Source organism: Gossypium arboreum, chromosome 10 (genome assembly GCF_025698485.1).
Source record: "Gossypium arboreum isolate Shixiya-1 chromosome 10, ASM2569848v2, whole genome shotgun sequence".
NCBI lineage: Eukaryota > Viridiplantae > Streptophyta > Magnoliopsida > Malvales > Malvaceae > Gossypium > Gossypium arboreum.
Window position 1 is genome coordinate 122685103 of NC_069079.1, and position 22219 is coordinate 122707321.

Here is a 22219-nt window from a genome sequence, read left to right on the forward strand (position 1 = left end):
GTCAACTATTTTCTTGGACTAACATATTACATACAATGATTTGATTTTAATTTTGATATTTGTTTAGAATTTTTTCTTTAAGTATTATTAATAAGTTTTATAATAATTAATATTTTTAAATTTAAATTATGCAACTGTGTAGTTACAATTTCTACTACCAAATACAACATAAAGAATTACAACATAATTACATTTTGTTAGCAAATTATAATTTATTGTAATTTCGATAGGATGTAGTTACTACCATCCATAGTAATTATTCTTCCATCTAATTACTCTATGGTGGTCAAGCACAATGTAATTATTTGTAATTACTTACACAATTACTTTAAGTCTCACTCTCATCTAAAAATTGAATAGTGTAATTGGGATGTTATTTGTAATTACTTACATAATTACTCTAATTCTCATTCTCATGCTCCAATTACACCAAATATGTCATGCATGTGAAATTACAAACAAGTCATAATTACTTATTTGACCTTTCAATTTTACAAAAAAAAAAAGTTATTTCAGCCTTCAATTTAATATTTTATCTATTTTAAACCTTGAATTTGTACTATTATCAAATCACCCCAAAATTGATGGAAAATTTAACGTCTATCAACTTTGTTGATGTGGCGTCCACATGGCAATCCATGTGTATGTCACGTTAACAATTAATTATTTTCAAAAAAATTACAAAATATTTTATACTTTTTAAATAATTTCTATTTTTAAAAATATTATTTGAATATTTAAATTTTAAGAAAATTAATTAATTACTAAAGTGACATTCACGTGGTTATCAATATGTATGCCACATTGACAAAGTTAATTAACTTTTAAGGGCTAAAAAGGGTGAAACAATGAACGACTAAAAAATTTTTTATTTTATTTTATAAAGTTAGAAAACCAAATAAATTATTATTGTAACACCCCAAACCCGGCCCAGACGTTATGGCCGAATCTGACGTGCCACATTGGAGTTGAAAACCCACGTTTCGTTTTAATGTTTTAAAACCATATATTTTATTGAGTTAACAAAGTGTATGGAAGCCGGGCACCGGTAGGTATCCGAGACAGAGGAGGTGAGCCATGAAGGCGCTTAAGTACCAAGCTCTTTGATTGGAACCAATCCTAGACATGCCCACAACCATAGCCACACTTTGTTATATCGAGTTTAAATTTGTTTAAGTGGACACCTTTGATAAATCGATTAATCGTGATGTTGAGATATTTTAAAAACAAATATCGTTTTGAAAACACGTCCTAAGTCTAGCCCATTTGAATAATTATTAACCAATTTTTTAAAGTTCTTAAAATTAAAATAATCCCAAAAAATGAAAGGAAAGTTAAAATTGGCCTTATTACAACCCAAAAGTAAATAATAATTAAAGTAATTAAAACGAAAACCAATACTTGTTTAAAAGCCCAAAGATGATCACCGTGGCCACTCAAGAATCCTCTCCGCCCAAGTCCTCACATCAAGGCTCACCTGCAAGGTTAAGGAAGGGGTGAGTTTGGAAACTCAGGTGTGCAACAAGCCCTTTCGAGCCCAAAACAATAACGACCTATTGGGTCTAAGCCCAAATCCAATCTCAATCATGCATTTGGTAGTAGCCTTTTCAGTATTTCATATTTCATATCTTGGTAAAGCCTTTTCATGTTTCATATTTCATATCTTGGGTCAAGCCTTTTCATATTTCATATTCTTGGGCAAGCCTTTTCATGTTTCATATTTCATAATCTTGGGTCAAGCCTTTCTCAGAAAGCAGTATGGCCCTTAGGCCCATTTCAATGTCACATATAATTTCAATGAAAGAATGCAACCCATTTGGGAGACTACTCAACCCACCATCCGCTACTCTCCACCGTACCAACCAACACACCATGTGGGGATTAACTCGACCCACCACCTAAACTCTCCACCGGCAAAGATAGTCTTTATCATATAACCGAGGCCTAGCCTCTTTTAATAACTAGGGCCAAAGCCCTTTCAATAACAGGGCATAAGCCCTTTTCACTTCCCCATCCATATAAAACCCAACCCAATGCATTTATGATTACCTCATGTGCATATCATACATACCATATTTATCAAAATCCCATGTATTAAAATCATACATAAACCCTAGGGGTATAATGGTCATTTTACCTAGGGGCAAAACGGTCATTTTTATATTATAAGGGTAATCTTGTAATTTTACCACAAATTAGGGTTTCCATGTTTATTAATGATTACTTAACAATTCATGGGTGCAACCAGTGATTCTGACCCATTTTTAGCGAGAACGAGTTATTGGGCCTAAAACCCTTAATGGGCCCTACTTAGCCAATTTCGTCATCTAGGCCCATTTAGCCTATATTCCATAATGGTTTTATCAGTCTCGATGTGCAATTTAACTAGTTTTCATATTCTACCAATTTTACCCAAATGGGCCCGAAAGCCCAATGGGCCCCACTTCGACCCCTCGAGGCCCAACTTACTAAGAACGCCAAAAATCACACTCTTACCGTTTCCATCATTCTCGATCATCGTCTCATCGATTCTAACTAACTAGTGAGCGTTCGCTTGCTCACAAGTCCTCGAAATGCCAGAATTTCGGCATTTCGGCTTTTCGGCATTTATCGCTTTAAGCTATGAAAAAGGGTTCGTTACACACTTGATTTACGATATTCCTTGACGAGATCTCCTACACGATTTCTCCTATAATCAATTGTTAAATAGATCAGCTCACAATAATTGAACCAAAATAAGAACTTTCCAATATTAACACTTACACATTCTACCACCATCCATAATGGCCTTAGGCACCTTACCTTTGTCGCGATTGATGACTAGGCCTAGCTACTCCGTGATCCAAGCTACTCCAAAGCGACACTACACCTTGCTGCTCCTTCAATAAATAAACCAAAAATATTAAAAGAAGACCCCATAAAGTCTATGCCCATATTCGGCCATCTCCCTAAATTAGAGAGGTTTCGGCTTTTCTTAAACTCCCTAAGATTGAATTGATTAAAGCTACGAGCACTTACCAAGGTTCACTTACCCAAACGGTTTCAATCTCGTGTTAACTCCGATTCAACGCAATGCAGACTCTAAAACACTAGCGAACCCGTACCACAAGGATCCTACGAATCGGCCACCAAGTCACCCAAGGGTCTTTGTGTTTTTGGCTTTTGGGTCATTTGAAGAAAAAGTGGTTATGGACCAAAAGGGTGTTGACAAAAGAGTTGAAAGGCTTTTTAAAATAACAAGAATCGGCTAAAAGAAAAAGAACAAGTGTATACCTTTATAGAGCAATCGACTTCCTTTGACTCCTTGAGATTTGGCTTATTGATATTCGGTTAGAAGCGAGAAGAATGATAGGTTCGGCTTTTACTATAAACGAAAGAGAGGAAGAATAAGAAGTAGAGAGTTTGTGGAAGAAATAACGAAAGAGAAAAGAGAGGGATTAGCTTAAGAACAATCGGCAAGAGGAGAAAGAAAAGAGAAGAAGGCTACATACCAAAGAAGAAATCGGCACACTCAGACCCTAATGCCGAAATTAACTAGCCTGATATCCTTCTACCGAAAATCCTCTCAAATCTCCCTTCCAAACGGCTAAGCTTCATCCTTCTCTCAAATCCTAAAATCTCTCCCTTATCCCTCCTTAATTTATGCATTTGACTTGATCCAACTCTCCTCTTACAGAATCCACTTAGGTTCCAACACTTACCCTTCCCGCACATAAAAATAAATCCTCTTATTTGCCAACACAGGAATCGAACCGGGACTTCCTTATGCTCCACACGCCACCTTTTAGGAGCTTAGTGGCGTCACCCTTACCACTTTACCAAAGCTCTTTTTGTGATACATTTTACCCACAACTTAATATAAGGGCACCTAGCCGAACCCCTAACTCCTAAGTCCAAAATTTTAAAAATTCTACTAGGTTTTGGCCAACTCATGGGCCTTCCATAAGCCCATTAACATACCCACATTATGAATTCCATAATCACATACCAAATTTTAGAAATTTACTTAAAATATCAAGATTCACGAAAACCCGAAAATCAGGATGTTACAACTCCACCCGCCTTAAAGAAATTTCGACCTCGAAATTTACCTGGTCCAAACAGTTGAGGGTACTGCTGACGCATTGCCTCTTCGGTCTCCCAAGTAGCTTCTTCCTTGCCATGGTTCCTCTAAAGTACCTTCACCAACGGGACTGACCTGCTTCTCAACACCTTGACATCACGATCAAGTATTTGCACAGTTTCTCTTCAAAGGTCAAATCCGATTGTACCTCAATTTACGCAGAATCGCACGATATGAGTTGGGTCGAACGATATCGCCTTAGCATGGACACATGGAAGACATCGTGAATGCGATCCGATTCGGAGGTAACTCTAGTTGATAAGCCACCACCCTATCCGCTTAATGATTCGATAAGGTCCAATAAACCGTGGGCTCAACTTACCCTTCTTTCCAAATCTCAAGATCTTCTTCCAAGGCGAAACTTTCAAAAGACCATGTCTCCTACCGCATATTCAATATCCTTACGCTTCAGATCGGCATAAGACTTTTGTCGATCCGCCGCCTCTTTAACCGCTTCGATCACCTTAATCTTGTCTTGATTCGCCACCAACTCGCCCAAGTATTTGCCTTTCCCCAATTACGCTAACAAGTAGGTGAGCGACACCTTCGCCATATAGTGCCTCATATGGAGCCATCTGAATACTTGCTTGGTAATCGTTGTTATACGCGAACTCCGCTAAGGGCAAATGGTCCTCCCAGTGCCTTTAAACTCAATAGCACAACCCTCAACATATCCTCTAAAATCTGAATAACCTCTCTCGATCGCCCATCCGATCGAGGGTGAAAAGTCGTCTTGAAATCCAATCGCGTTCCCAATGCCTCATGCAACTTCGCCAAAACCGAGATGTAAACCTTGGGTCTCGATGCGAAATTATCGATCTTGGCACACCATGCAATCGCACTATTTCCGCCACATACAATCCGCCAACTTCAAGTGAGTAATCGGTTCGGACGGTATGAAATGAGCGATTTCGTGAGTCTATCCATAATCACCCAAACCGAATCCTTCCTAGAAGGTGTCAACGGCAACCCACTTACAAAGTCCATAGTTACCCTTTCCCACTTCCAAAGTGGTATCTTTACCTACAGTAACAATCCGAAGGTAGTTGATGTTCGGCCTTCACTTGTTGACATGTCAAACATCTCCCAACAAATTCGGTCACTTCTCGCTAAGCCGGGCCACCAATATTGCTCTCGCAAGTCTCGATACAACTTACTCCCTCCGGATGCATAGCACAAGGTCCATTATGTGCCTCTTTCAAAATCATCAATCTCAAGTCGAGTCTTTCGATACAAATTCTTCCTCGAAAACAAAGAACTCCCTCACTATTTAACCCAAAGTCGATTCTCCCCTCTCAACTTGCCGAACCCGAGCAACCAACGACTCGTCCTCCAACTGCTGTTTAACTGTTCTACCCAAGTCGGTCTTACCAGAACTCCGCCAATAAACTTCCGTCGTCATACAAACTTAGACGAGCAAACATCGCTTTTAATTTCGCCATCGTCCTTCGACTTAGCGCATCACCCACGACATTCACCTTACGGATGACACTCGATCGAATAGTCATAATCCTTTAACAACTCTATCCACCTTCACGCCTAAGATTCACTCCTTTTGAGTCGCAAGTACTTAAGACTCTTGTGATCCGTATAGATGATGCATTTCTCCCCATACGTAATGCCTCCATATCTTAAGTGCAAAGATTATCGCGCCAATTCCAAGTCATGAGTAGGGTAGTTCACCTCATGTGGCTTAAGTCGTCGTGAAGCATAGCGACCACTTTACCCTCTTGCATCAACACGCACCCAAACCTACATGTGACGATCGTCAGTACACACAGTGAAATCCTTACCGGACTGGTGAATCAAAAGCGGCGCTTCGTCAAAACCTTCTTCATCTCAAAAGCCTCTTCTGCTTATTTGTCCAAACAAAAGGTGCTCCCTTCCTTATAAGTTTAGATTAGCGGTCGCCAACACGTAAAATCCTTCCACGAATCTCCGATAATAACTCGCCAACCCCGAAAACTTGAATCTCATTCGACTTGGTGGCTTCCATTCCGAATTGCTTCAATCTTCGAGGTCCACCTTGATCCCCTCGGCAGACACAACATGCCCCAAGAAGGTAACTTCCTTCACCAAAACTCGCACTTACTAAACTTTGCATATAGTTGCTTCTCCTTAACACTTGCAAGACTACACGAAGATGCTCATCATGCTTCTCTTCCGCTTCCGAATACACCAAGATATCATCAATAAAACGACTACGAATCGATCCAAGTATGGTGGAATACCCGATTCATCAAATCCATGAATGCCGCCGTGCATTAGTCAACCCAAATGGCATTACCGAAACTCGTAATGTCCGATGTCGAGTCCCGAACGCCGCCTTATGAATATCCCCTCTTTAACTCTTAATTGATGATATCCTCGACCAAGGTCGATTTAGAAAACACCGAGGCTCCTTTTAGTTGGTCGAACAGATCATCAATTCTTGGTAACGGATACTTGTTCTTAATAGTCAGCTTATTCAACTGCCGATAGTCAATGCACATGCGCATAGTCCCATCTTTCTTCTTTACGAACAGTACCGGTGCACCCCACGGGGAAACACTTGGTCTTATAAACCCTCTATCCAAGAGCTCTTGAATCTGAGCTTTCAATTCTACCAACTCCTTTGGTGCCATCCGATAAGGTGCAATGGACACAGGAGCTGTTCCCGGTAGTAAGTCGATTCCAAACTCGACTTCTCTATTCGGGGGTAATCTAGGAAGTTCATCTGGGAATACATCCTGAAATTCCCTAATAGTCCTAACCGATTCCACCGTTATCTCCTTAAGTCCCGTTTGACTCACAAAGGCCAAGTACGCTTCACAACCTTTCCGGATCAACTTCTCTCTTAACGCAGAAACAACATTGGATAAATAATCCCTTCGTTCCCTATGACCATTATCTCCTCATCTTGGTAGTTCTTAGTACCATCCTCTTTGCCGCACAATCCAACGTCGCCTTGTGCTTAATTAACCAATCCATTCCCGAATAAGATCAAAATCCGAAATGGCGGCTCCATCAAATCTCCTTCAAAGATTTTATCTTGTGTCCCTAACTGATCGCCCTAAAAATTTTATCTACCTTAACCGAATGTCCTAATGGACTTATTATCGATACCCCACTCACGGTCTTCTCGAAGCACATCCAAAGCCCCGATACATCACAAGCAACATACGAGTGGGTGGAACCCACATCAATCAAAGCGATGTAAGGCATGCTATGAATGAAGAACGTGCAGTTATAACATCGGGGCGTCACCCTCCTCACGACGTCGTGCAAAGATAAACTAACGCCGGTTGTCGAACTTCAAAGATGACCAGCACCTCTGCCAGGGCCCCACGTCCTCGTCCATTACCATTGCCACCTCTACCTTGCCCACGACCCCTCGTGGTAGTGGTCCTCCTCGCCGTAGTTGGACATCCCTTTGCTCTGCCAGCCAGCTCTCGAGCATCCTCCGAGGACACTCTCTCGAACTTATGCTCTTTTGACCCACATCGAAAACATGCTCCATTCGTTTCAAGACTCCCCATATGCACCCTACCACAGTCCCTCGCAAGCTGCGGTCTATAAGTATTTATCGAACCGCCGAACGGTTCCTCCATCCTTGCTCTTTTAACACTTGGTTCGTGGCACTTGAGGTCTCAAATCCTCTTGAATCTGGTCGATCCTTCTCACGATTCTGCCGCTCACTCACTTCACCTCCCGGCTATCTTAGCCTTTTCTACCAACGCAGCAAAACCACGCTCCCTCTGTGGAGCTATCAATATCCTAAGCTCATCGCGGAGACCATCCTCAAAGCGGACATCGCTCATATTCGGTTGCCACTATACCACTAGCATATCGACTCGACCTCAAAAATTCGCCTCATACTGCTGCTACGCCTTATCACCTTGAGTCGATTCAAGAATTCCTTTCGACGAGCATCCACATAGCTTGCTCCAACATACCTCCCTTTAAAGCGCTTTGAACAATTCCTGTGTTACTTGCTCAATTGGGGTACTCTCCCTTACGGTGATCCACCATCGATATGCCTCGTCACGTAGCGGCGACACACTCCCTCGCCTTTTGCTCCACCGAGCGGCCTAGGTCGCCCATGATCCGCTCTGTTGCCTCCACCAATATTACGCCACATTCGGGCCACTCCAGATACACCCTAAATACCTCGCTCCGTTGGCGGGAGTCGCTCGATATAGACCCTTATTCACCGTCCCAAAGATTAGCTCCACCACTCTTTCTAAAACCCTTAACATGGCTTGGGATAAAGCGTCATCCCCGCACTGATCATAAGACCCGATCTCGTTGCTTGCGGCACGGTGGCTCCTCGGTGGCCTATGCCCCGAGGATGAAGATTCACTTGCACCCTTCCGCGACCACGTCCGCGCCTCGCCCACGAGCTCTCTAGTACTCATATCGAATTATCGATTTATGAATTTTATGAAATTAGTATAACGTTCCACTGTTTATTAAGAAAATATCTTATGTAGATATAGCAGTTCAAGGATTTTTCAGATCATCGTAGCCTAGCTACGGTCTCATTCCTACTGCTTACTGCTCTACCCTAGCTAAAGTCTCATAGTAGGGTCTCAAGACTATTCATAATATCAATATCATATATTGTAAGGAAAATATACTTACAGACTTGGTGCCGGGATTCAGTCATACCACTTCTTTCTCCAATCCATTTAAAAACATGTTTTTGATTATCGAAAATAGTAATTGAAAACTTTGATTTGAAAACTCCTTTATTTTGAACTCTTGATTTAAAATGAAAAATTGGTACCCTTTTTACCTATATTTCTCATAACCATATTTAAAATGAACTTTTCAAAAACTATTTTCAAAAAATACCCTTCTTAGGCCTAAGTTTTCGAAAACATTTTGGACCCGATCCACAGTAGAGTTGTTGCAACCTAGGCTCGATACCACTAAATGTAACACCCCAAACCCGGTCCAGACGTTATGGCGAATCGACGTGCCACATTGGAGTTGAAAACCCACGCTTCGTTTTAATGTTTTAAAACCATATATTTTATTGAGTTAACAAAGTGTATGGAAGTTGGGCACCGGTAGGTATCCGAGAGAGGAGGTGAGCCATGAAGGTCGCTAAGTACCAAGCTCTTTGATTGGAACCAATCCTGAACATGCCCACAACCATAGCCACACTTTGTTATATCGAGTTTAAATTTGTTTAAGTGGGCGCCTTTGATAAATCGATTAATCGTGATGTTGAGATATTTTAAAAACAAATATCGTTTTGAAAACACGTCCTAAGTCTAGCCCATTTGAATAATTATTAACCAATTTTTTATAGTTATTAAAATTAAAATAATCCCAAAAAAAATGAAAGGAAAGTTAAAATTGGCCTTATTACAACCCAAAAGTAAATAATAATTAAAGTAATTAAAACGAAAACCAAGACTTGTTTAAAAGCCCAAAGATGATCACCGTACCACTCAATCCTCTCCTACCCAAGTCCTCACATCAAGGCTCACTGCAAGGTTAAGGAAGGGGTGAGTTTGGAAACTCAGTGCAACAAGCCCTTTCGAGCCCAAAACAATAACGGCCTATTGGGTCTAAGCCCAAATCCAATCTCAATCATGCACTTTGGCCGTAGCCCTTTTCAGTATTTCATATTTCATAATCTTGGGCGAAGCCTTTTCATGTTTCATATTTCATATCTTTGGTAGAAGCCTTTTCATATTTCATATTACTAGTCAAGCCTTTTCATGTTTCATATTTCATAATCTTGGGCAAGCCTTTATCAGAACGGTATGGCCCTTAGGCCCATTTCAATGTCACATATAATTTCAATGAAAGAATGCAACCCATTTGGGAGACTACTCAACCCACCATCCGCTACTCTCCACCCGTACCAACCAACACACCATGTGGGATTAACTCGACCCACCCCGCCAAACTCTCCATTTGGCAAATATAGCTTTATCATATAACCGGAGGCCTAGCCTCTTTTAATAATCGGGCCAAAGCCCTTTCAATAAGCAGGGCATAAGCCCTTTTATAACCAGGGCATAAGCCTTTTTCACTTCCTCCATCCATATAAAACCCAACCCAATGCATTTATGATTACCTCATGTGCATATCATACATATCATGTGCGTATCATACATTTCATGTGCATATCATACATTCCATATTTATCAAAATCCCATGTATTAAAATCATACATAAACCCTAGGGGTATAATGGTCATTTTACCTAGGGCAAAACGGTCATTTTCATATTATAAGGGTAATCTTGTAATTTTACCACAAATTAGGGTTTCCATGTTTATTAATGATTACTTAACAATTCATGGGTGCAACCATGATTCTTGGCCCATTTTTAGCGAGAACGAGTTATTGGGCCTAAAACCCTTAATGGGCCCTACTTAGCCAATTTCGTCATCTAGGCCCATTTAGCCTATATTCCATAATGGTTTTATCAGTCTCGATGCGCAATTTAACTAGTTTTCATATTCTACCAATTTTACCCAAATGGGCCCGAAAGCCCAATGGGCCCCACTTCGACCCCTCGAGGCCCAACTTACCAAGAACGCCAAAAATCACACTCTTACCGTTTCCATCATTCTCGATCATCGTCTCATCGATTCTAACTAACTAGTGAGCGTTCGCTTGCTCACAAGTCCTCGAAATGCCAGAATTTCGGCATTTCGGCTTTTCGGCATTTATCGCTTTAAGCTATGAAAAAGGGTTCGTTACACACCTGATTTGCGATATTCCTTGACGAGATCTCCTACACGATTTCTCCTATAATCAATTGTTAAATAGATCAGCTCGCAATAATTGAACCAAAATAAGAACTTTCCAATATTAACACTTACACATTCTACCACCATCCATAATGGCCTTAGGCACCTTACCTTTGTCGCGATTGATGACTAGGCCTAGCTACTCCGTGATCCAAGCTACTCCAAAACAACACTACACCTTGCTGCTCCTTCAATAAATAAACCAAAAATATTAAAAGAAGACCCCATAAAGTCTATGCCCATATTCGCCATCTCCCTAAATTAGAAAGGTTTCGCTTTTCTTAAACTCCTTAAGATTGAATTGATTAAAGCTACGAGCACTTACCAAGGTTCACTTACCCAAACGGTTTCAATCTCGTGTTAACTCCGATTCAACGCAGATCATGACTCTAAAACACTAGCGAACCCGTACCACAAGGATCCTACGAATCGACCACCAAGTCACCCAAGGGTGTTTGTGTTTTTTGGCTTTTGGGTCATTTGAAGAAAAAGTGGTTATGGACCAAAAGGGTGTTGACAAAAGAGTTGAAAAGCTTTTAAAATAACAAGAATCGGCTAAAAGAAAAGAACAAGTGTATACCTTTATAGAGCAATCGACTTCCTTTGACTCCTTGAGATTTGGCTTATTGATATTCGGTTAGAAACGAGAAGAATGATAGGTTCGGCTTTTACTATAAACGAAAGAGAGGAAGAATAAGAAGTAGAGAGTTTGTGGAAGAAATAACGAAAGAGAAAAGAGAGGATTAGCTTAAGAACAATCGGCAAGAGGAGAAAGAAAGAGAAGAAGGCTACATACCAAAGAAGAAATCGGCACACTCGGACCCTAATGCCGAAATTAACTAGCTCGATATCCTTCTCGCCGAAAATCCCTCTCAAATCTCCCTTCCAAACGGCTAAGCTCTATCCTTCTCTCAAATCCTAAAATCTCTCCCTTATCCCTCCTTAATTTATGCATTTGACTTGATCCAACTCTCCTCTTACGAGAATCCACTTAGGTTCCAACACTTACCCTTCCCGCACATAAAAATAAATCCTCTTATTTGCCAACACAGGAATCGAACCTGGACTTCCTTTATGCTCCACACGCCACCTTTTTAGGAGCTTAGTGGCGTCACCCTTGCCACTTTACCAAAGCTCTTTTTGTGATACATTTTACCCACAACTTAATATAAGGGCACCTAGCCGAACCCTAACTCCTAAGTCCAAAATTTTAAAAATTCTACGGTTTTGGCCAACTCATGGGCCTTCCATAAGCCCATTAACATACCCACATTATGAATTCCATAATCACATACCAAATTTTAGAAATTTACTTAAAATATCAAGATTCGCGAAAACCCGAAAATCAGGATGTTACAATTATACTTATAAACATTTACATTTTTCAATAATTAAGGGAAAGGAATGAATTACTTAAAATCGAATCAAAACTCTTATACCTACAACAAATACTATTATCACTTTTATCAAAAGGATGTTGAAAAAAACATTTATATTTAAATCCAATTATTTTCAACTTGGATAATGAATGAATCATTCTAATTTTGATATTATTCGATGTACTTCAACCAACTCCTACCGAAAGAATTAATTTTATTTTACTTATATATAATTAGAAGAGACAAAAGCTTCTAATCATGGAATATTCTATTTTTATATAGAACTGTAACCAGAAAAACATTAATTATTAATTGTAAAAAAGGATATACATAGAGGAGATACTTAAAAGTATTTATAGTCTATCTCTAACCTTTAAATTAGAGAATAATGCGCTTCAACGCACTCGAATCTATGTTCTCCTAGACTGATAACAATATTAATACCAACTAAACTAAGACTCAGTCGACAAATATTATATATCTTTTAATTGCAAAAAGAAGTTTAGAAAAGTAAAAGGAATTTTAAAAATAAAATATTGAAAAGGATTTTAATTAAAATAATTATATGTTATTCACTTTACTCACAAATTGATACTTAAGTTATACAATTTTTTTTTATTTTGGTTTTAATTTTTTGACACAAGTGGTATTTAAACTTTTTTTTCTAAGTTAGTATCTCTGTTAATCAAACTCTTAAATCTATTTAAAAAAAATGCTTAATCTATAAAATGCTGCCTAATTATGCATTTTTCTCATTTTGACTCTAAACAATTTTTTTTTATCACAAGTGGTACCTAAACTATCGTTCAGTTACCCATATTACACAAAATTGTTATATTCGTTAAAAAGAATCCAGTCAATAATAGTCTGCCACGTCTAGACCTGATCATGGGCTAGGTTGGGTTGAAGAATATTATAGGCTCGTTTTTTAGGTTCGAGTTCGGCTCGACCCTTAAAAAATGGGCCTAAAATTTTGCTCAAACTCATCTTAGATTAAAAATGCTAAACCCAAGTCATACTCGACCCACCCGCATTAATTTTTTTAGAATTTTTATATAAAAAAAAATTTAAAAAACATAATACATCAAATACACTAAAACATTAAAATAAATATTTCCCAACAAATTGAAAATACATTAAAAAAGTGTTTATATTTAAATAGCATTAAGATAGTTGCAACTTAACAAGTAAATGTCTCTAAAATAGTAGCAAAATTAACAATAAAAGAAGAGTTATACAATATCCAAATAATAAAAACAAAATAGTAGCAATATAATAGTAAAATGGTAGCAAAACAACAACCTAACAACAATAAAATAACAACATAACATGAGCAAAACAACAATGGAAAAAGTTTAAGCTTATTAGGGTCGAGTTGGGCTCAGGCCAAAAAATCTTACTTGAGGCTTGACTCATTTAGAAAACGAGTCTTATTTTTTGTCCAAACTCATTTTTTGGGCTTATATTTTTACTCAAACCCTCTCATTTTTTAGGCAGGTCATTGGGCCTAGATGAGTAACCCAGCCCATAATCAAGTCTAGTCATGTCATTAAATTTTTAAAAATATTTTTTAAATTCTTTTATTTTCTTACATTCTCTTTCTATTTTTTCTTTTTTCCTTTTTTTTTTCTCTCCTTCTTCTTTTATAATGTATGACAATATCAGTGATGGCTCGAAGTTCGTCCTCCTGAGATTAATATGCTAGCGATTAATTCTGTTTTTGAACTTCATTGCTTTCTTGACAAGACTGGAAAATTTATTTTATTGATCAAAACTAGTATTTTTAAAACCAAACCGAAATGGCTAGTCAAACTGATTGGACTGAAAATCGATTGGGGTATCGGTCCAGAGATAAGATTGAACTGATTGTTTTATAAACTGATATAGGTCAGTTAAACCAAGATAGAAAACAATTAAATTGGTTTCCTCTATTATTTAAATATTTTTTTTTATTTTTATGATTTTTAATAATTTATTTGATTAAACCGAAGAACTAATTAAGTTGAGAACTGATGACTTGATTGATTCGGTCATCTCCGATTTCAAAGAAAGAAAAAATAAAAGCGGTAATATATATATATATATATATATATATATATTTATATATATATAAATAGAAAATAATATTTTTTATCTTTTTTGTCACATGTCAAATTTTAATCGGTTATCTTTTTTACAAAAAAATGATTTAATGGTTTAACTAACATTGAACTAACAAATGTACCAATTTGAGAAAAAAGTAGTTTCGGTACCACTTGTAACTAAAAAATATTTAAGTACTAAAATGAGAAAAATATATGATTTAGGTCCAATTTATGAGTTAAGCTTCTTTTTAAATAAACTTAATAGAACTAATGGAGATACTAACTTTAGAAAATAATAATTTAAGTATTACTTATAACAAAAAAAAAAAAAAAAAAGGTTGAGGTATCGATATGGTTTAGGTGGTTTAGCCTATATTATTATTTTAATATGTTTTATTACTTCCATTTCTTATATCTCCAACTTAGTAATTCATGTTTCACTTACTAAAATATTAAGTTTAAGAAATTTTAAAAAGTTTAATGTAATATTTGGTACCCGAACCTGGTACTTTTTTTCTAATTTAGTATTTAAATTTTTTTTAGCTTAATTTGGTACTTGAGCTTGACGCTTTTTCCTAATTTGATACTTAAATTTTTTTGGGTCCAATTTGGTATTTAAGCTTTTTTTTTTAGGTTCAATTTGATATTTAAATTTATTAAATGTTGTACAAATTACATAAAACACAAACGATATTAATTTTTTGTTATGCTACAAAAATATTATCAGTATTAGAGGAAATTCATGTTTAAAAAATAGGAATTGAGATATGCTTAACTAATTAATATTAAATAAGGAAAAAGATTTTTAAAACCCCAAATTAAAAGAAATCCATTACTTTTAATTAATAAAATAATTAATTAAATAAATAAAACTAAAAGTAATTGAACATATAAAACACAAAAAATATCATATCATTTGTCACACATCGATCATACATTGATTATTTATGCTATCTCATCAAAAATAACATTGTTAATATATTGGAGTAATTTGTAAAACGTTTGACAAGTACCAAATTAAACAAAAAAAAATTAGGTACCAAATTAGGAAAAAGAGTCAAGTTTAGGTACCAAATTTGACCTCCCAAAAAGTTTAAGTACCAACTTAAGAAAAAGTGTCAAGTTTGGGCACCAAATTGGACCAAAAAAAGAATAGGTACCAAATTAGAAAAAAAGCCAAGTTTAGGTACCAAATATTATATTAAGCCAAAAGAAATAATTTATTCTTACTTCTTCCAATTATTTCAATCTATACCTTACTGGCCATAATAAATACATATTTGCGAATATCCAAATCGTTTTCAGTTTCAACCCATAATTCAAAACCCGGTTCATAAAAACCAAACGGGTCAATATAAAATCCCAAAATCCACCAAAAAGGGGGTCACTCAAACCAAAGAGGCAGGCGGAGAAACGGTTTATTTTCGGGTCACCACTCACATCCCCCCTTGAGAGATCCCGGCCGGCGGGACCTCTCTTTCTACCTTTCCATCTCCATTTTCCGATAAACTTTAGTAACCAAAGAAAAAAGAATTTACGATAAATGTTTGAAGCTTCTATTAGAATCTTCTGGATCTTTCTCTAAGAAATAGTTAGGGTTAGGGTTTTAGTTCTTTTTTTCTTCTTTTTGTTTTTCTTTTTTGAAACTAGAAAGAGCTATGTCTGGTCTACATCGGTCTTCGAGTGCGCCATTAAAGAACGGTCTTCCTCCTCAAGAGCTTCTTGACGATCTCTGCAGGTTTCAACTTTTTCTTTTTCTTTTGTTGACCGATAATTTAATGTTTGAGTTCTAGTGTTTTTCTGACTAGTTCTTGGGTTTTTTTAAAATGCTTTTTATAGAATAAATTGTTAAGTTAGGTTTATTAGCTCATGTTCCTTGTTTGGAAATATCTGTTTTGGAGGTTATTATGAAAGTTAAACCTAGTTTCATATTGCATATTTTGGTATAGGGAATTCTTAATTGCATTGCTTTAGAACTTGATAGAAAAATAATTTGATTTGGAAGCTTGATCCTTTGTATTAATTGAAGAAGCTGGTGTTTAGACCCTCAATGTTCAGATCCTTGTTAAATATTGTTAGGCCATGTATTTTTAGTTGGATAACTTTTTTTTTTTTTTTTGCTGTTGATAGATTGATAATGATGTATTTTGAAGATTGTTAGTGAGTGGGACTAATAATGTGGTGTGCAGATTACTGTATAGATTAAAACTTAGTGGGACTGTGGAGTTGTTAGTTTGTACTGCTACCAGCCTGCTTGATGAGCATGGAGTTATGGAACTTTGATCTGTAATTTCAAATGTTTGTTTAATCGAAACAAACTGTGATCCATGCAGATATTTCTATCCTAGCAAATGATGATGTTATTGCCTCATTTCTTAACAAATTTGTAGTTGCAAATTTTGAGGGTCATTCTAGCTATATCCGAAATCCTTGATTAATAACAAGATAAATAAGTTATTTACTGGAACCACATATGTTATTGAATCGGTTACTGTATCCTGAATCTCAAAAAAGAGGAAAAAGACTGAATATTGTGCGATCTGTTCAATTGGTATAAAATATATTGACTTTGAGAGAAAAGATTGAATTCAAATACCTTATTTTATTTATTTATTAAAGTTTTATTTTTGTCAGAGGGCAATATAGATGGTATATCCTGTTCCGGGGAATGCACTAAACGGGTTAAATGATATCTCTGGTTTTGTAGTAGCTGTTTGTGAGACTAATCATAAGTATAAGGCTTAAGGTTAAGAGTCTTTAGATCCTTGTCATTTTCTTTTTATTCCCCCTCTTGATTTTATCTAAAGCTTACTGCTAATAATTTTTGTGCAGTCGGTTTGTTTTAAATGTTCCAAAAGAGGACCAGCAGTCATTTGAGAGAATTCTTTTCCTTGTGGAGTATGCACATTGGTTCTATGAGGACAACACAGTGGAAAAAAATCCATCACTGAAGTCATTGAACCTAAAGGAGTTCACCTCTTTATGTATCCTATATTTGATGCATCTTTTACTGTTATGTGATATGTTGTTATCAATAAGGGTCCACCACTTAAAAGCATGGGTTCTATATAATGATTTTGTGAGCTCTGCACACTTTAATATTGTGATTGGCTAATTTCATTGAATTTATTATAGGTGATATACTCCCCTAGTTTATGTTATGATTGCAGAAGTTTGAACTTCTATTTCATAGAATCTGTACTATTAGGAAAAGGAAAAATAATATTTTTTAACAGGGAGTTGGAGCTTGAGCTTATTATATCTTCTCTCTTTGAAGATGATGGCCTCAGATTCCATCCTTTTTTTCCTCGATGCAATTGAATGCAAGAGTTTATACTATTCAGTGTAGTATTAGTCTACATTCTTTTTGAGTTAACATTTTATTTTACTGTTGGAAGATTATCTTTATGGCATTTTCTGATTTCTTTTTGTTATTCCATACTGAGTATGGTCTGTGTTTTTGTCTCTGTTATCAATATTCTCTATTTCCTTTACTGGTTCCAGTGTTTAACAGCTGCGATGTTTTAAGGCCTTATGTTGCTCATATAGATGATATTTTTAAGGATTTCACTGATTACAAGGTTCGAGTTCCTGTAACTGGGGCAATTATTTTGGATGAAACATATGAACGGGTGAGTCTCTTCCTTTTGCTAGATAAAAACAAGAAGTCCTTTGACCTTTGTGTTCCTTTTTTTTTTCTTTTTTGAGTAATTCGCTTTTTGCCCAAGTTGACTTCATTGCACTTCTATGCTCAACTCTAATACACTTCTGGCATAGGCATTCATGTGTTTGTGCTTAAGAGCAGAAGTTTTTCTCGTATCTTTTTTTTTTTTTAAATCACTTCTTCACTCTCTTGATAAATTCATCGGAGATTTTGTGTTAGTGCAACTGTATTTCTTGGGTTTTTCATTCAAATGTTGTTTTCTAATTGGTGGAACTCAATGAAAGCTATTCTTTGCAATTAAATTCAGGTTGTATAACATTTTCTAGGATTATCGTATATGTTGATGTTAATTACTGAACTTTCATTCTATGATGTCTTTGTGTTTGTTGCTGCAATTAATAGTGCATCCTAGTGAAGGGATGGAAAGGGACAAGCTGGAGTTTCCCACGTGGGAAAAAGAACAAAGACGAGGAGGACCATGCATGTGCCATTCGAGAAGTAAGCTTATTTATAATGGATTAGGTTTTAGTATTGTTGGCTATTTTTTGAAGAGCTGGAAACTGATTCCTAAAGAATCAGATTGGAAGTGTATTTCCTTTGACTGATAGTTTAACCTCTTGTGACAAGGTGAATCTATTCTCGTGGTTTGAGACCTTCAGATGGTTGTAATTAGACTCTACTAGGTGGAGATGGCTACAGAGTCAATGGTTGTTTCAGAATGATCTTGGTCTTTAGTTGTAACTGACATAGATGAGGAAGAAATGTGGAATCTACATTACTTTATTAACTAACTTCCCATATCGGTTCATTTACCTCTCAAAAATAAAAGCTAGAGTAGGGTTGCCAGTCTCTCTATTAAATTTGTCATTTAACTTCATCAGTGGTAGGCAGCCATTGTATGAGTAAATCATTACTTGTAATTTATTCACTGCATGTTTCCATTCTTGTTTGGAGAAATAATAGAGCTGATATTGTGGCACCAAAAGGGATGCATCTGGTTTTTGATGATAAGGGAATCCAAATAACTACTGATTACTCTTTGAAATCTTTGTTTCCCGTTTTCTCTTTTTTCTTTATACTTCTGTGATTGTTGATGTGCATCCAATGAAAATACAGGTCTTAGAAGAAACAGGCTTCGATGTTTCAGCTCTCCTAAACAAAGATGAATACATTGAAGTAATATTTGGCCAGCAGAGAGTGCGGCTCTATATAATTGCTGGCGTAAAGGATGATACTCCCTTTGCCCCACTTACGAAAAAGGAGATCAGTGTATGTGTTTCTTTTGTTGATAAGTGTTATTACTTGTTCATAAGATTTGGAAGGTTACAAAAGATTTAGTGGCCTGATAGAATTCCAGTTTTAAGCAGCCCTTGTATATGCAGTTGACTTCTCCTTGCAACATCAGAGCATTTATCCAATTAACTTGTGTTCAAAATGCTCAGTCCTCGAGCAATTTCACATTTGGGCTTTTTTAATGGTTAATGCCTGTCCACTATAGATGTTAGGCATTTGCCTTACCTGTCATTACTTGGTATTTTGCCGCCTTATGGAAATGACGAAAATTAAGAGAGTCCTTTAAACAACTGTCTTTACCAAGGGATGGAGAGGATATCTGAGACATTGCATCTCTTAGAAATTAATGATGTTGACAGCCTGCCTGCTATTATCTGGTTGCAGGAAATTGCATGGCACCGGATTGATGATCTTCAGCCTGCAACTAATGAAGTAATATCTCGTGGGATCACTGGCCTAAAGCTTTATATGGTGGCCCCATTCTTAGCGTCAGTATTTTTTTTTTTCAACTACATTGTGATTAATTTTCACATGCATTTCAATTGTTGAGTAAAGTGCTCATATATGATGTCTGTATGCAGATCTCTGAAATCATGGATTTCAAAGCATCCGTCCCCACTACCTCCTAGACCAGATTTGCCTCTAAAAGGTTTTTCCCTTCCCTTTATTTTAGAAGGTGATTAGTATTAGGCTTTTGTTTATCTTATCAAGGGAAGACTAGAAAAGGGGATGAAAAGGAAAAGTAGTCGAGTGAATGGAGGAGTTGGGATTTTGTGAACCTTAAGTGACAAGGGCAGTTGGAGAAAGTAAAATAATCAAATCTACTCTTTCCATCTCCAACAGTTCTTTCGTTAGTAGAGAGATTATATGTGAAGAGGTGAAATTCAGATAAGATAATATAACTGCTCAGAATTCAGCCTGTGACCTGTTGGTTGGTTTGGGCAGAAGAATGATATTATAGCTCATAATTGAATCGCATAAAAGTATTCGTAAATGTAAATGTCAGTTTGTTTAAGATGTTTGAGCTAACCAATTTAAAACACTAATTGGAGCTTGATATGAGCGTTGCATGTTTTGCTTTATAAGTACTTATCTTTGTCATTAATTAAACTCAACCACTGTGATTTTGCATTCTGGCCTTACCTTAATCTACTTATGACTCCTTATATTTTCAAAAGCATATCGCTTGTAATTTTGATTAGTTGGTTGTAGTGTAATTACTTAAGGTTATATGTTCTCTAAAGACTTCGGGTACCTTGGAGATGTTTTAGTGTGTGTTTTCTGACGAGTTTTTCAAATTGGCAAGGGGTCTCTATTTGGAAAGCAAAGAACAGTTCCATAGGAAGTAACTCAATGATTGTAGAGAGCCAATCGAATAAGCTTCAATCCGATGCTAAGCCGCCTGATACTGGTCCTGGAAAGAGCTTCAGAAACTTTAGATTTGATACGGCAGCAGTATTAAGAGCATTGGAAGGTAGCTTTTCTACCTGAAGATCAGACCAAGTTCTTACTGTGACGTCCTTTATGTTGGTATAGGTGGGACTTTTGGTTGCTAGAACTTTTTCACCTGTAAAACCAAACAGCATCATCGCCCCAATCGGTTGTATATTCTTGTGGTCATGTCGGGGTTTGTTTGACATGTAAATTCTGTATAGAAAAAGAACCTTTGGTGGCAATGTATGCTGTGGTCTTGTTCATTGTTATATGTAAGTCAAAAACTGGTGATTGGTGAAATATTAAAATACTATAGTCCCCTTTTGTACGGCTAACAGCTACATCGCTAAAAGCCGCTGCTCACTTGGTTGATTTCTTGTTATCAAAATGTTGTATTTGCTCTTCTTAGTAGCATTTGGATTAAGATCCCTGTTTCTTTAATGTAATTGATTCATGGACTTGGTTGATTTAGTGCTTAATTGCCTATGTTATCTGATTTGAATCGGATATGTATATGTGCTAATATATGAATACGTTATAATATATATTTTTTAAACTCTAAAATGAGGTCTTCATATGGTCATTAGGATATGTTATATACAATGGGTGATGGAGATGAATACTTGACAAAATGAAGAATCCAATTGTTTGAATCCGATGAATTAGATACTAATTCGGAGAGGGATTTTGAATCGATATGGATTGATTGAATTGGGTTTTTTTTAAAAAATCTTTTTTTTTATTATTTTTTGAAACTTCTAATCAAATCAGTCGAATTTGTGCGCGATTCGACCACCATTGATCTGGTTTAAGAAATATTGAATCCATGAGCAGATAGATCTAGTGAATATTGGGTGAGATAGTGCACGAACTAGGTGGTTTGTAGGCCCGACTTCTATACAGAAGTTGGGTTTTAGACAAAAACAATTTTTTTGTTGTCGGGTTTTAGACAAAAACTGTTTTTTGTTTTCGATTGGCTTGGGTTGATTTGAATTCTAATTAAATAAAATCATTATTTTAATATATAAATAGTAAATTTGGTTTATTGAGTAGGGCTTCATTAGATGGTTTGGATATAAAAAACATTGTAGTTAAGAAATGAAATGCGACTAAAGAAATTGAAGATAAGACATAAAAGAATATATTAATAGATCAATTTATATAAACGTAAAACACATTATAATCAAAGTTATGACATTAACATCAAATAAATTCATTTTGAATTGCTTTATTGTTACCACAGATAGAAGGACTGTATTTTGTCGTAAAATCTAAAAAAAAATCTCTTTGAATATTCAGAAAATAAAATAAATAAGAAAACGTCTACTCCATTTCTTTGGCATGATATCTGCAAATTGATTCAGATGCTTTTTTGTTAAAAATAATTTATCTACAACGTCTATATATATATATTATTTTAAGAAAATGAATTTAGGTAATTTTGTCATGTGAAAAATAAGGATTTTAAGATAAGATTTTTTTGTA

At 36.2% G+C, this 22219-nt stretch overlaps 1 protein-coding gene across 1 annotated transcript; it reads left to right on the forward strand.

Moving 5' to 3' along the window:
* The first annotated feature begins 15650 nt into the window (after nt 1-15650).
* Nucleotides 15651-21158, forward strand: LOC108489564 (mRNA-decapping enzyme subunit 2). Its single transcript, XM_017794203.2, has 8 exons — nt 15651-16081; nt 17176-17327; nt 17848-17975; nt 18410-18505; nt 19124-19276; nt 19685-19788; nt 19882-19949; nt 20607-21158. The coding sequence occupies exons 1-8, from the start codon at nt 16002-16004 to the stop codon at nt 20789-20791; spliced, it is 966 nt and encodes a 321-aa protein (XP_017649692.1). The 5' UTR covers nt 15651-16001; the 3' UTR covers nt 20792-21158.
* Nucleotides 21159-22219: the final 1061 nt, after the last annotated feature.

What these genes read in the sequence shown, in the direction of transcription:
- LOC108489564 (XM_017794203.2), top strand. Translation starts at nt 16,002, where the DNA reads ATGTCTGGTCTACATCGGTCTTCGAGTGCGCCATTAAAGAACGGTCTT. An exon ending in AAAGGAGTTCACCTCTTTAT is followed by an intron (nt 17,328 to 17,847) that starts GTATCCTATATT and finishes TACTGGTTCCAG; the next exon opens with TGTTTAACAGCTGCGATGTT. An exon ending in TGGATGAAACATATGAACGG is followed by an intron (nt 17,976 to 18,409) that starts GTGAGTCTCTTC and finishes TGCAATTAATAG; the next exon opens with TGCATCCTAGTGAAGGGATG.